Here is a 16,549-nt window from a genome sequence, read left to right on the forward strand (position 1 = left end):
AAAATTTTCAAAAGCACCAAAGTAACTCACATGCCTGGGACTTAACCTTCTAAGCCACTCAGGTGCTTTTGAAAAATTTCCTCATTTCCATTGGGTAAAAAAATATACTCCTACAAAAGTTTTTGTGCTTTCCATAGCAGGCCAGAAGAACCAAGTATAGCTGGACTCCATAAACTAGATGCCTTCCTACATGCTGGAGACCAGAACCTGAACTTTCTATATAATTGAGCGTTTTTCCCTTTTGAAATATATAGTGGAAGTCTATAAAAAGATCCCTGAAAAGAGCTTACCAATCTTCAGGCTCCTATCTCTTGGTCAAGTCCAACTGGTTTCATTTTTTGACTCCTAACTGTTAATATATTCATTTAGTATCTGTGATGTACTAATTACACTGTTTATATGGTGTGTCTTGTTTAGTCAGAAGTCATTGTCCCATTCCAGTAAACCTTCTCCTCTAATATAGTGGAGGACATTTCTAAAATTAATACAATCAGTGTTTTATTAGATTTAAAAAAATAAATCTGACATTTCATTGGCCTGTACCTAAATATACATTGCACTTAAGTTTCTCCTTTATTCCATCTTAACTTGACCATTATGCAAACTGAGCAAGACAAGCAATACACAAATGCTAAATATTATTAGAGAAAAAAAGGGATTAGGAGACTGGAAAGACTAACTAAAGGAAAAGCTAAAATAACTTAATATGAACAGCCTGGCTAGCAGACAACTAATGTGGGGAGCACGAGAACCATTTGCAGGCAGGAAGAGGAATTATTTAGGATGGCTGGAAGTTATGGGATTAATTAAGAAAAGGAAAGTTGAAGCTGAATGTCCAGGGAAACTTCATAACAGTAAAATAATCCCCCACAGAATGTGGGGAAAGACCCATTACTTGACATATTTAAATAAAGACTGGACAAGGAACTGGAAAAATATAACATAGGGAACAATCCTGCACTGGACCTTGGAGAATAGACTAGATGATCTAATAGGTCTTTCCCATCACTAATTTTATGATTAATTTGACAAAAGATCATCATCATACTCCATAAAGCAGAAGTAACATTTAAAAAAACAATACATCTATGAACTTTGTTCTTGCATCTCTTATATTAAGCACATTTAGAAACTTACTTTTCCCCAAAAGCTTTTCTCCAGAACTCTGCAGCATCTGCCTTGGTGATCCGGAACGTATCTCCTTGGAAGAGGCCACTTGGGAAAATGCCTTTCAGTTCTGCCAGCATATGGCTGAATATCAGGGACAATTTTGTCAGGTTACGCCTGCAAGAGATTACAAAGGCAGAAGTTTCTTTTTAAAAAGAAAAATGTGACTTTACACTGTTTGTGGGCAAGTCAGCCAGATGCAGAAATAGCTTGAAGAAATCCAGAAACTATCCCCCAACTGAAAAATCCCCCACTGGGAGCATTTTTCAAACATACATTTATAGTTCTCAGCACATTTTGTCCAACACATACCACTTAAAGAGATTTACATTCTGGAAGTGCTGGATACACATAGACTAATTAACTAACCCTCACTACCCTTCTGAGGTGGGGAATATTTTAAGCTTTGTTTTGTAGTTAGGAGAGAGGTTAAGAGACTTGCTCAAGGCTACATAGCAAGTCAGGTGGCAGAGCAGGATTAGAATTCAAGAGGTTTTGACTTCATGTCTCATGCTCAAGTCCTTACACCATGCTGCCTGTAAGGGACGCCACTTTTTAGTTAGGCAAAACTAAACTAAGGCACAGCCTAGTTCCTCCCTTACCCCCAAAGTCATAAGTCTTATAGGAGAGCACACCCTCTCCTCCAAAGGAGTCAAAATAACACTCTTCCTGGCTGAGAGCAAGAGCCTAGATGAAACTGACAGTGATGGCATGATAGAAACGTAAGAGAGATGGCTCCGGATGGAAGGTGTGTTTATTTGCTCTCTTTCCTCACCCTCACCTTTATGTGGGAAGGCTCCTTTTCTCTTCCTCCTCCCCACACCACTGGGTGTTGGGAAGGACAGAGCTGCAGATTAGGAATGGGGGTAGTCCAGTAGTTTCTGTCCCCCTCCATATGGGAGATGGTAAAGAACTACTGGCATGAATGCTGGTGTCAGGTGGAACAGGGAGAGTGCTGCTTTGATTAATGCTTTTTCTAAAGACAATTTAGGCAGATTGTTAGCGATCAGTGGGTTTCAGCAGCAGAAGAGCTGCAGAGCCTGCTCAATGGCCACAGTAGGTGGCCTAACAAGCTCCCTCACCTCAGCACTAAAAATGCCTTGACTATTGAACCACAGTGGGAAGGGGATTCACTCACATGGAATCATTTTTTAAACATGTTATCTTTAAGGACACTATTGTAGGGCAATACATCCCTGAATGCAGTTAGTTTGGATGTACACTGGATGCACCTGCTATTTCTTCACTGATTTTGAATACTCATTGTTTTGATTAGTTCTGTGAAAGATGCCATCTGCGGTCTCTAAACTGGAACTATAGTTTTCAGCCAGATGTCCCCATTCTGCTCATGTTGCCCTCCTAGGTGAAATAAGCTCATTCAAGTGCAAGCTCTGCCATCCTGACTCACTTCAGAACTGGACTCCAGCTTCAGCCCATCAAGAGAGTCAGTTACTTCTTCACTTCCCCTTCTATTACCATTTGCAAACACTTCTCCATAGACCTGTGCCCCAAAATGTAGAATGAGACCATTTAAAACACATGAGTTAGAGTTTTCTTTTCCTCTAATATTCCCAGAATTCAAACCCAAACTGGAGCTAGTCTATGCTCACTTTATTACCCCCATAGTCACTCACCTGTTTTTTTAAATCCCCAATATTTTAGAGTTTTGTAAAGTCTGGAAAGAGTATTTCACATTCCACATAGCCATATGAAGTCAAAATTTTGAGCCCCTATTTGGAAGTGTCATTTTTTGTCACTTTGTCCTGTTCTCATTCCTAATCATTTCATGTTCTGCCTTTGCTAATGGAGTTCTTTGGCACATGTATGGAACATGCTAGTTTGGGATTAAAGGCATCTGCTCTCTCCCACTTTTTATCAGGTGTGAGCCCAGCAGATGCTCAGGCTGAACACAAAGTACCAGCTGGAAGGTGCACTCAGGTGCTCTGCAGGAAGCAGCTCTCTCTAATAGTAGTCTCACAATTTTACAGTCTTATTTAGACCTATTACAGCATCCAAGATTTATGTTAAAGTAGCACAAACACACTGATCATATGGTTCTAGATGCTGCAAGTCTTTGTACAGTTTTCTTTATTGTACAGAGGTTGGGTAAAGGATACCTGAACAAGCCTACAATTAGAGGGGAATATAGAGTCACTTATTAAAGCCAAGACTATTAGTGTGTGTATCTTGCTTTAGTCGTGCAGTATGATTTCAGAAGGCATGGCAAGTGCAGGGAACTTACATTAACATTCAGCAGCATCAGTAACTCAACCTTGCATTTTTAGAAAGCTGGGCTGCCTCTGCAAAAGTGAGAATTTTACTGGCAGCATTTCTAAAGAAGGAAAATTGTCAGTGGAAGTCAAATGTTGTGGCAGTGCATAAAGATATTAGCTGATGAGGTACTACTCACTAACTGAATCATGTTTGGAACAAAGTAAATAGTGGAAGTTTCATTTAATTGAAATCAAGTTACTAATGTTCAGTGATACAAAGAAAAGTTCGGAAGGTTTATTTTTAATGCAAGGTGTTTCTCCTTTCAGCTGTTTGAGAGCTTCACACACTACATTCAACAACATACATGAAACGGTAAAAATATTAGGTTACAAGTACTCAAAAGGATAGTGAAAAGTACTTCACAGCCCCCACAAAGTATAAAATTTTCAGAAGCACCAAAGTAACGCAGGTGGCTGGGACATAAGCTTCTAAGCCAATCAGGTGCTTTTGGAAAATGTCCTCATTTCCATTGGGTAAAAAACTATACTCCTACAAAAGTTTTCATGCTTTCTACAGCAGCCCAGAAGAACCAAGTATAGCTGGACTCCGTAAACTAGAAGCCTTCCTATATGCTAACAGGGGCAATGGGACTTGGTTTGAGTCCATAAAGAACAGTGTGGTTTGGGATTTGGATCTCTACTAACAATCACGACGGGTTCTTTTGTTGACAGACCCTAAAAACACATTGACTAATAGACATGGGACATAATGAGTTAAGGGGCCCCAGCCATGCAACTTGTTCCCTCTGACTACCCACTGAGTTTACTGATCTTCATCAGATGGTACACAGCATCTTTTTGATCAAGCAAATGCATGATTAAAGACATGTATTGGTTCACATCATACATAGGAGCAGCGTGTGGAGGAAAGGGATGCTTATACTGTTCAGTGTGAATCTGCATTTTATCGAGGATACACCTAGTTGCTACAGAAGAAGAGCATGTAACCAACTGAATAAATAAAAGCAAATGGAAAGTGAAGGACTGAACCAACGATATGTTTGTTTCTCCAACAGCCTGACATGGAAGAAGTAACCAAACTAATTCAAACCATCAGCAAATGCAGAGAACCTTCTTGTAAAGTTGAAGTGTAAATCGTAACAGGAAAAGTGGTATCTCACCTCGCTGCACGTCACTGATGGAAAGAGTTTCCAGAAAAGTAACACCATGAAGTTGAGCAAGGTGATTAGCTGAGCTAGCTTGGTAACACTAGATTTCTGCTACTAAAGCAGCACAGTTCATAAGTATGATTCAGGACATACACACTGTAGTTTATGAAGGGTTGGGGGAAAGTTAATGTCCCCAACGACTACGGCTGGCAGGCAGGGTTATGAATGTTTGAAAAGGAACACAGTATCCTGACAGGCTTAGGGGTGAATAACCAAAAGGCCTTGGAGCTGAATAAAGTTAAGTTTCAACACTTTTCAATTCTACTCTCAAATGCTGATCTACAAATTGTTTCCAAAACAATTCTACCAAGGTCTACGGATTTATAACTTCAGCTGCAGTCCAAGTTATTGCCATTTTCAGACAAGCATCACTTAAATCATCAAAATGAAAGAAGGGAGGGGGAGCCCTACTAACAGCTTCTCTGAAGAGCCTACGGAAACTTACCATTCTTTGCTACGTGGTGACCAACTGCTGAAATATATCAACTGCCAGTGCTTTGCAATTACACAAATTAACAGAAAAATTAAAAGCTACATCACCTTTGTAAAGAAATAACAGCCCAAATACATGTTAGCAAATATATGTTAGCTGTTTATGGCATATCAAGGTTATGGTTGTAACTTATTTTTAGTATTGGTAACACTGACAACTCTCACCCTCACTGCTGCTTCAAAACAAAATCAAATAGTAAATATTCATCCAAAACAACTGGAAATGACAGTGGCAACTTGGCTTCTACTGATAAAGAGTAAAATTTTCAAAAGCTCCTAAGCGACTAACGTGTAGAAATCCCATTGAAAGTCAATGGGATTTAGGTATCTCACTGAGTTATGCATTTTAGAAAACAGCACCCTAAGACTGCAAACATTGCAGAAGTCAGATCTCTCCACTACTTGTAGTAGATTCAGTTGCAACTGTAAAAACTAAGCTTCAGAAGTAAAATTTGCATGATGCTTCTGTTCAGTGGTTACCATCAGGTTCAAACTGAAGTGTCTGCAATTTGGATAGGACACCACACTTCTGTTAGTGAGATTTTATACAGACAGAGAGACAGAGAACAGTTGACTGCTGGGAAATTAAGCAATCTAGAGACAGAAAGAAGAAAGGTTCAAAGAACTAACGACTTCTGCACTTACTAAAAAAGTCCAAGTATTTTATTAGCTAATAAACTTCTGCAGCTGTAGCCTGGAGCCTCCATTCTTTAGGTATTAACAGAATGTTTAAAGATAGTTTAATAATACATACAATTACACTTAAGTATTACTAAATGCAGACTGGGTAGTTGCAGTGTGAATTGTGCTTTTAGTTTTGTTCCCTTGAATACTGTCCAGTCCCCCAAGGGGCAAGCCTCAAGTAACTTTTGTAGAGAGACTAAAAAGAAATAGCATAGTGAAATACAGTGTGACCAGATAACTGAGTAAGTCAGACAATTAATATGTGCTGAGCCAGTTTTAAGCCCCATGGAAGGTTTTTCAAGACCGAACAGATACTTTGCTTGATTCTCCTTCTCCTCCCCATCCCCTATGGTTATGCTACTTCCTTCCCACTTAATGATTATTTCTGCTCCCCGGGTCTCACAGGAAGTCAACAGGTCAATCAAGTACTTCCAATCCTACTGAAATCCTTCAGTGTGGCCTCCCTATGGGCCTCAGCTTCTCCCAGTTTGGTTTTCTGATGTTGGTCCCCTCTGACCTGCAGCAGGCTGTTCCTTTCCGGTTTCCTGTTTGTTGGATGAAAGCACTTTTCCACTGTAAGAGCTCAGTCTTGCAGAACAGTCAATAGTAGAGGCAGACTTTAATCTCAGTGGTTTTTTAAGTTACATTTTTTGCTTATTTAAATTCCACCGGGTTACAAAAAACCCACCTCTTTGCACAAATAGCCAATGACTGCTGCAGTTCATAAACTGCATTTATAAAAGCCTTCCTAAAACTAAGGTCACACTATCATCTTGCTACTTTCTTCCAATACTCCTTCAGTGCTAACAAGAGCCTGGCACTGGTGTAACATTATGTTTCGTGTGCAGCAGTCTGTACAGAAAGACTGTTCCAGAGGAGGATTTATATAGTTCTCACTGCGACGCACAGCTATAATGCTATTATAGTTTGAAGTGTGCATACAATACGATCATCCTGGGAAGCTTATTCCATTGAAAGTGCACCAGAGTTCCTGCAGCATGAAAGGAGTTAAAGGATGCAGCATAAGGTTAGCCAATGTCAGAGCTCTTCATTTCTCCTTTTTGAAATTTTCTTGTAGACTTAACAGTTGCTTACAGCCTGATTTTCAGAGGTGCTTAAGCATCTGCAGCCTCCATTGAGATACACTGGGGTTGAGAGTCCTCACCACCTGTGAAAATTACACTCTGAGTACCCACCAAGGGACATTACAATACTTACTAAGTTGAGCAGCTTCAATAAACAGCACGCATTTTCACATGTGGCAATGTTCAAGTTCACATAAAAACTGAATATGTAATTACAGGACAATGTTGGCTGTCAAATAAAATCTAAACTAAAAGTAACCTGATTAACATCATAACTACAACCAATTTTAGGGTAGAATTCTCTTTAAAGTAATTTCATGAAATTGGCAAAGTTTGAGGCTGGCAGAGATCTTAAGTCAGTAATTCTGACCCGAGTGTGGGGTTCTCTGGAGGGAAACACTTGTGAGGAATAAAACCAAGTTATTGTACAACTCCTGACTATGCAGAACTGAAAGGGAAAGGGGAGGCTTAATATTTTAAGTGGACCATTAAAAAGGGACATGACCTGGATAGGTGGCTAATGACAACAAATTAGAAGCAATAGCTAAGTTCATTTGTGAAAAAGCTCCAGAAAAGAAGAAATGAGATTTGAGAAGAATTCACTTTTTTACTCTAATGAAAAGTGAAGAAAAGAAGCCTGACAAAATGCTGGAAGAGTCTGATCTCTAAATACTAAGTTCTTTAATGTATTTTTAAAGGCAACAAAGGAGCTTGAAAAAAACCTGATGCAATTCTAAAACAAAGATTTATAGGCTCCTTATTTATATTGAGGAAGACTCGGATACATATACTGGGGACAGCCCATCTAGTTGATTTCCTTCCTGCAAGCATTTTGTTTACACAATACAAGAGTCCATCATCAAAAAGGATGGCTAGAAAACCAGAAGAACATTTAGCCAAATAAAAAGGTAACAGCACTTGGCAGTCATTGTGCTATTTCCCAATATTACTGAAGACATGTATTTTAAACAGCTTCTTGCAGCCCAGCTGCTCCTGCTCAGTTTTGAAATACTGCTTTGCAAGTACTGAATGATGTCTTGAATGTGTGACATTTTCTTTGCTTCCATAGAAGAAAATGTGATGTTCCAGTTCATTGGTAATTACTTCACTGGTTGAGAAGTTCTTGCCTGCTCCTTCACAGTTTTGCTTAAGCAGCTCTTTGGTAAGAATTTATTCAGCACTTTACATGTCCAAATAACTAAGAGTTAACTTATCCTCAATAAACCTGTGAGACAAGGAGGTGTTGTTCCCATTTTACAGATGGGAAAGCTGAAGCAGAGATGAAGTGACCTGGCAAAGGCCATGCAGCAAGTTAGTGGTCAAGTACAATCACAACTCTTTCCAATTCCTAATTGCATATTCATTCCTCCAGAGTATGAGGTACTTCTGGCAAGTACTGCAAGAAACCCTGTAGTTCTCAAGGGACTTAGATCAGCACCACACAATGAACACTAGATGGCATTTATACAAAGAAGTCTCAACAAGTAATATGGGTATGCAGCAGCACACACTCAAATTTAGAACTGCTACATCCAAAAAGTACTCTTATCTTTTTGGGTGCTGTAAACACTGCCTACATGTGACGTTAACTCATACTCTGTTGTGCTTAACTTCACGCACAGCAATTGTAAGCAGTCATAGTTAGTGGGTCAGCTGACTGCTTTGATCTGCCATAGCTTGAGAGAAAGCTACTCTTTACAGAAAAATTATGACGAAACTGGATTTTCCTGTGACAGGAACAGAGTATTGAAGATTTATAGTAGTAAAACTCAGCTTTCTCCCCAAATGTTTAATAAATACTTTGCAATTACAGAAACTTATCAGAGGATCCCAGCATTTTTTTAAAAAGCCCCCTAATTGTATCAGCCGAGCTTTACAGCACCCAAATGAGGTCAGTGTTGCCCTTTTATAGCTGGGGAAAACTGAGGCACACCGAGGCTAATTGACGCAACTCAAGTTACACAAGGAGAAAAATAGAATTGATGTCTCCCTAACTTCCAGTCCTCTGTTAACACTTGTGGGTTCAAGACCCTAATATGTTTGGACACGTATAGAACAGTTAGTCCAGAATTTTTTTTAGGAATTAAGCTGTGTTGCAAGTTGATAGTTTGACAATTTAAGGATTCAAACATTTGAAATTACGTTCTTTAACCCTCTAACATGCAAGAGTGTGAAATGCACTTTACAAATGCCACCAAAAAGGAAAGCTATCACATAGCCCATACCCTGTCATATTTTAAAGCTTATACGCCAGATACTAATAGTCAGTCAGACTCAGATAAACGGCTGCACAGAATTCCAGGAAGAATAGCAGTATGCCATTTCCTAGCACTATGTCAGCCAACAACTGTGCTCTTAGTGTTAATATAACTGACCCTTACACACAAATACTAAGTAGGAATGCTTAAAGAGATCCTGAGATGACATTTATAACTCAGTGGCAGCTTCAGAGTCCTCTGCACACAGTAATCAGTTTTAAAAATAGATACAACGGAACTACTTTCAAGAAAGCTTCCAGCACAGGAAGTGAATGACATTCCATTTAACTACTACTGACTCAACAGCAGAAGTCACCTCCCAGAGTAATAAGAAAAGGAGGACTTGTGGCACCTTAGAGACGAACCAATTTATTTGAGCATGAGCTTTCGTGAGCTACAGCCCACTTCACCTACACTGGCACTTTCCCGGCAAAACTTTTGTCATTCAGGGGTGTTAAAAACAAAAAACAAAAAACCACCCCCACAGGACCAAAGTTTTGGCGACAAAAAGCACCGGTGGGAATAGCGCTTTGCCAGCAGGAGTGACAAAGCTGCTGCCGCTCGTGGGGGGTGGAAGTTTTTTGTCGGCAGAAGCGAGCTCTCCTGCCGACAAACAGCAGCTACACTGCGCGCCTTTTAGCAGCATGGCTGTAGCGGCACAGCCATGTTGCTAAAAGCCTCGTGATGTATCCATAGCCTTAGAACCGGCAGAATAGATGCCCACGTTATACTATTTTGAAGGAGTCAGCAGGCGTTGGTTGCACTGATTTTGTGGACTGATTCATTAAGGCTCCAGTGGGAAAAAGGGATCTAGCACGTTAATTAGATGCAATAGGGCTGCTATCAAGAAAAGGCATAGGTCAAAACACCCTCCCTGCTTTCTTGTAAAGTTTTTACAAAAGATACATTAAAAGTGGAATATTCATTGTTCCATTCTTTGTACACTTACAGAAAGCAGTTAGTAACAATTTGTTTTGCATTTGTTCCTTCTCGTCACACACTCCTTTTTTGTGCCGGACAAGACTGTAAGGGGGGACATTTAACAAGTGTAACACTAGCTATTTCTATTCTCTTTTTATACAACCCCCTTTTCATTGTGGCCACCAATTTCCATAGCTATAAAGAATCTTAGTTTAATTGCAGGTCCTTGGCTAAAAAGTGACTGTTTACTAGTTCAAAGCTTTGTCTTCACGCACAGCATTCAAAACCTTAACACCTACAATACATGCGTTCTAGTGCGGTTGGAAAAAAAGCACTCAAAAATAAAAGCTACAGACAGCCCCACTGACCATTTAATTGTAGCTTCCTAAGTTGTGTTTCAAAAGACTACAAAAGCTTAAATAGGCTAATGCCTTTAATTTTACATATGTGCTATGAAATAAACTTTCTACAGAAATGAATATTAAATACATTTATCCCGATACATGCATGCACCCTTTCGATTCAGTCTCCTAAAGCAATCCAAGAAACTGTGTAAACAGCAACACTGAAATGCAACTATCTATTGGGGTACAGGGCAACAAATCACTTAACATATTACACACAAAATACTGCAAAACAATGGAGGTGGGACAATTTTGGCTCACATGTTATGTTTATGCATAAGGACATGAGATATCTGGAGCCTACACATGACATCAGCTTTTAATAACTCCTGAACAACCCACTATTCTAACCACAACATTGTGTTGGCTTTGCCTGGAATAACAAGCTCAGCTCCGGACTTTCTGATCCTTATGTTCAGATCACTTTTAACAGGCCACTTTGCTCTTTCTATGGTGAAGAGAAAAAAATATATCACCAGTTCATTTCTGCTGGATTTGGATATTTAAAATGCTTAATTATAAAGTGCTGAAGAGGCAGGGTTTAAAATGACTTAATCAGAGACTAGGCTAGGGAGTTCTACGCTTCCTCAGAGGATTTGCAAGGATAAAGGACAATAGTATATCTAGTTAACAAATGTATTCCTTTATGGTGATCTCTGAAATATAATAGCAAGACTTGACCTCTGACGCTTGTATTATCTCTTAACAGCAACACTCCTCAATATACCTATCTTAGGCCACTTACCCTCTGGATTACAGTCGGAACCATACCACAATGGAGTATTAGTGACTATGTGTTACAATGCAATAAGTCATTATAGCTAAAATCAATTCTGGATCCCCTTCTCCCTCCCCACCCAGACCCCTCCACTTTTAATTCAAATAGGGTTCTCCTATTCCTGCCCAAAGCTTCTCCAGTTCCTCAATCTTTTCTGCCCTCCCTTGAACTTGAGGATGGGTAGAATCTCCTCGTTCATGCACGATACCATTAACAGACTGCCTGAGGGATGCAAGTGTCATCCTTTCATTGAAAAGTTTCTTTGCCCATCTCCACTCTTAAAACCTCCATTCATTCCCTTTTCTTAAATCTTGTCAAACAAGTGAAGGCAAAACATTTTGCTACAGGGATAAAAATTCCCAAAGAATTTAAATCTACTTTATGTCTTTGAATGGAAATCTCTGAAGACCTGAAAACAAAGAATCCAGACGGCACAGAAACCTAGCGCCTGTGTCAACCTGCAGTCCTCCCCCTGCACTAGGTTTGGAAACAACAATCCATTTTTGTTCATAGTGCTGTTTCCAAAAAAACTCTGCCAACACCACCACTATACTTCTAGCCACGCTTTTTAGAGACAGCCAGTGGTCAATGAATCACACAGCCAAGTCAGTGGTACACTAACTGAAAATGCAACCTTATCCCCATTTCATGAAGAAAGCAAAATGTCTGCAGGTTCATGAACTTGTTCTATAGGTCACAAGGTAGTGTTTCAAAATATTAGAAAGGAGCTGTTCTAGTTTAGCTTACCATCTTTCATGAAGCTCAGCCAATTTTTCAGCAGCATCCTATCAGGCTGAAGTAATCTTCCTTTAGCAAAGGCACAATCTGATGTCGAACAGCACAATCCAAAACGTGACAATGCCTCACACAAGAAGTTAAGATGTACAAAACACAGATGTCAGACAGCTAACTGCACAGGTTCAAACCCCAAGAAATTGATCAACATTTTAACCAATGATCTGTGATCAACTGGATGATTGCTTCTGCAGTGCCAGCCACAAAACTAAAGTCCATGAGGTAAACTAATTTCCTAGAAAACTTATTTTAGACTCAGATACACAGAGGAAACACACCCAGAGATCAAAATCCCATCCATTTATTACTGTGCAAGAATCCAAAAGCTCAATTTCACTTACAGAATTGCATCTGCACAAAAATGTTGTTATTTATAATGGGAGGAAAGCGAAAATAATGAAAGTTTATGCTATTACATTGGTAATAGCTGTAACTGGTTACAGTTTTGACTATGAAATTCAACACCTAATCTCTCTATTAAAGCCCAAATGTAAGGAACAGATTCATATTTCCCCCCAGAAATTTAAATGGTAATGGTTTCTCCTTGCAAGCAGGCAATTAGGGCTTATATGCCGCAGCTTGGCAAGGAAACCTTTCTTGTGGACAGCCTTTGAGCCTGCTCTTGTCTTCAAGATGTTCTCATTTAAATGCAGATGTAGGCTCCACAAGTATTGTAGTGTTGTGGGTTTTCTTTTTCTCCCCATTTCTTTCTTTTTGAAGTGTTAGCTGCATCAGAAGGAAGTGACAGAAGGAAGGCTCTTTTGCACCTCATTCACTAGATGTTTTTTCCCCTCATTTCTTTCCCCTTCCCCCTGAGTGTTAGGAGACATGTCTGTTGGTCCAGTAAGAAGTTTTCTTGTTGGACATTTTGTGGGTCAGAATTTAAGAATCAATGGTTTAAAGCAAACAAACCAAGCTTTTTTATATCTTTCTGTGGGATCTGTTTCCTTCCTCTTTTAGACACATGTCAGTACTCTCCTTTATAAAAGACAGTAAATATCTACAGCTTTCTTCCTGCATGGATAAGTAATTCTATACCCTGGAGCAAGGCTAGAGTATGAAATCCTACTGAGGCAGCATCACTAAGTCTTGCTGTCAGATAGCATGACAATTAAACATGTTCCAATTTCTCAAGTCAGCAACTTGATGTTAAATTCAGAGAATTTTAGCATCCTCGGCACATAATCTATCAATATATATTCTCACACAGAAAACCAGGGGTTTTTTTAGTTAATGTACCTTAACTATATAGCAAGGTTTCAGAGCAGCAGCCGTGTTAGTCTCTATTCACAAAAAGAAAAGGAGTACTTGTGGCACCTTAGAGACTAACAAATCTATTTGAGCATAAGCTTTCATGAACACTTGGGTTCTCAAACTGGGGGTCAGGACCCCCCAGGGGGTCATGAGGTTATTACATGGGGGGTTGCGAGCTGTCAGCTTCCACCCCAAAGCCTGCTTTGCCTCCAGCATTTATAATGGTAAACATGTAAAAAAGTGTTTTTAATTTATAAGGGGGCCGGGGTGGGGGGGTTGCACACAGAGGCCTGCTATGTGAAAGGGGTCACCAATACAAAAGTTTGAGAACCACTGCTATATAGCCTACCTGTGCAAATAGCAAAAAGCAAGCAAACAATACTTGTGTCATTTAACACCTTATCTACAGTTGCTTTCTCAACTTCTAACGCTTCCCTTCCACCACACTGCCTCCTTTTCAACTTCTAACCCTCCCTTTCACCACCTATATATATATATATATATCTCCATCCTCAGCCACTGAGAGACTATGGTCTGGTCTACACCTAAAGCTTAGGTCAACCCTTGAGAGATGTAGTTAAACTGACTTAATTCCTGGTACAGGCACTGCTAGGTCAGAGGAAGATTTGTCGTCAACCTATCGCCTCTTGAAGGGGTGGATTTACTACCGCGACGGAAAACCCCCTTCCATCTACACTACAGTGCCACAGCCGTGCCTCGGTAGCACTTGTATTATACAAGGTTTGAAGGCTGAATTTTGTTTCAAAAGATAAAATGGAAATTCTATCGGCAGTGGACTGTCCTACCAACCGATTTGGAGGATAGAAGCAGAGCCTATTCCCACTACTTAGAGAGAATATTAATACCCAGCAATTGAGACACTTCATATCTACATTTATGGATGGGTAAATTATTTGCCTTTCCTATATTCTCCACCAAGCAAGATATTAGATAACTGCAAAAAGACAGTTCATTAAGAGACATCTCTAGCTTACACAGCCAGGTGAGTTTATGAATTGCAACTCTTGTGTAAACTATCGCTTTCATTTCTACAGCAGGTACCTGTAACTTTCTGTGATAAAAATAAAGGAGTATTTGTGGCACCTTAGAGACTAACCAATTTATTTGAGCATAAGCTTTCGTGAGCTACAGCTCACTTCATCGGATGCAAATAAATTTATTAGTCTCTAATGTGCCACAAGTACTCGTTTTCTTTTTGCGAGTACAGACTAACAAGGCTGTTACTCTGAAACCTGTGATAAAAATAAAAGCATTCCAACATGAACTGCAGTTAAGGTGAGTTAAAACTATACCGTGAACAGTTGGGCAAGTTCAGCATTGCCATGAAGAGGTACTATTGTATTAGATTAACTGGAACCACTAAACCTTGCATTGCTGCAGGAAATGCACTTTTTTTGGTTCCCACCTTCCAAATAAAAAGGAACATGAATGTTTTGGTGTGTGTTTCCATGCTTGTCTAGCCCCACAGAAGCAGTACATTTGCTATCATGTATCCAAATTAGGCATTCAGGGTTAAAGTTGTTAATAACACAGATGTACCATACGCCACCTTTCTTTACTCTCCTGGGTCCCATATGTCCAGATATATAACTTGCAACCCACTAGGTGTTCATTACACAATTCAGTCTGTTTCAAACACAATCACTACAAGAGGATTCCACACACAAAAAAGAAGGGCTGAGATCTAGTAAGGACATATGGGAAAACACATTGCAAGATGGCACAACTGATATGGCCTTTTTCCTTCTACCCCTACAACTAGAATTCTCATTCAAACTCCTCTTCCACCGTTTTGGCCTCCTTGTCACCCCTAATGGACCCGCTTCGGTCCACACAAAATAAAACTTCTAAAATTATCTTCTTTGCTTGATTCTGATCTACACTCCACACTCTGAATCTCAGTACTGGCTTATCACTCTCTACCATGTTAAGTTTAAGCTCCTTGGGTGCTGCTTTCAGGACCCTGCCCATCCCTACTTATCTGCAGATCTCTCTCTTCACATCGCCCTTACCTCTTCTGATCCAATTATAGAAACCTTGATACCTCACGGAGTTGCCTCTCCTAAAAGCATCTGAGTTTTCTTCCACATGCCCTCAATGCATGGAACAACCTTTCTGAACTCAGCCACAAAGCCTGTTGCACTCAAATCCCTTATGGAGACCCTCTTCTACGGTGAAACATGAGACTAACATGCTGATTACAGCAAGATTGTGGGGTACCTGGGACAGTCTACATTTTTAGAAATGTATTAAATTGTGGACAGTCACCTTGTGATCACTTTACTTGTACAGTACATTTCACCCAATACTCTCTTTCCAATTTTTGGATTAAGCTCTGCCTTTTTGTTTGGGAGTGCTAATGAAAACAAATATAATCAGAAAAGTATGCCATTCCACAAAATGATGCACTATAACTGAAATGCCCCCCACCAGACTCCATCTTTCCCCCCATCTATGATCAGGAGATATTGTATATTCAGACAGAATAGGAACTGACTTTTTTCTAAAAAATGATCAACTCCCATCCCGGGGAACTTTTTGTTGGTCAGAACACAAAGAACAAATATTAACCACAAGAATCTAGCAATCCACCCTTATTTTCTCATGGGCATAGTATGACCAAAAAATCCAGAATAAGTAAACCTTTAAACACTAGTGGTTTTCAAAATCAGGGGCCAGCAGATACTGCAATTATGTTTTACTGAACTCCCAAATACATAATCTGTATTTAGAAACCTGGTTCCTGAGTAGCAAGTTCAAACTTAACCCACACAGGCCTCACTTCCCACAACTGATTGACTATATGCATAAGAGATGCAACATCCCCATAAGATTAAAAGTGTACTTAGGGACTTCTCATTTCTAAATTGAAGCACAAACTATTGTTCATTGCTTCCATGATCAGTGCCAATTCAAAAATATTCACGGCTTTGTACATACCACAGTTAAGTAGTGCTCGCATAGTTTAAAAAGCAGCCATGATTTTGCTGTAATCTTTAAACAGACATGTAAATTGAAGCAGAATTTAGATGACATCTTTAAGATGTCAGAACGAAATAGCTGAGTTAAAAAAACAACACCAAATATATAAATACTGTATAACAGTTTATGGAAACCAACAACAATTTCCACTGAAGCACTTTATACCAAACCACATTGCTGCAAGCTACAAAACAGCCGTTACAGTCCTAGGAAAAGCAAGTGCTATGAACACTGAGCACTGGAAGTCAGCTAAACCTCACCTTTGT

General features: G+C 39.6%; 1 protein-coding gene across 3 annotated transcripts in view; it reads right to left on the bottom strand.

Annotated features, from left to right (window-relative positions):
* Positions 1-16,549, bottom strand: part of CBL (Cbl proto-oncogene) — a 53,468-nt gene that overhangs the window by 21,509 nt on the left and 15,410 nt on the right. For 2 of the 3 annotated variants that reach the window (XM_077839665.1, XM_077839666.1), the window contains one exon: positions 1,138-1,284. The exons of the other annotated variant lie outside the window; for it this stretch is intronic. In XM_077839665.1, coding sequence (XP_077695791.1) covers positions 1,138-1,284 — 147 coding nt within the window. The remainder of the gene's footprint in view (positions 1-1,137; positions 1,285-16,549) is intronic. 3 annotated transcript variants of the gene reach the window in all.

Source organism: Eretmochelys imbricata, chromosome 22 (genome assembly GCF_965152235.1).
Source record: "Eretmochelys imbricata isolate rEreImb1 chromosome 22, rEreImb1.hap1, whole genome shotgun sequence".
In the NCBI taxonomy this organism is placed as follows: domain Eukaryota; kingdom Metazoa; phylum Chordata; order Testudines; family Cheloniidae; genus Eretmochelys; species Eretmochelys imbricata.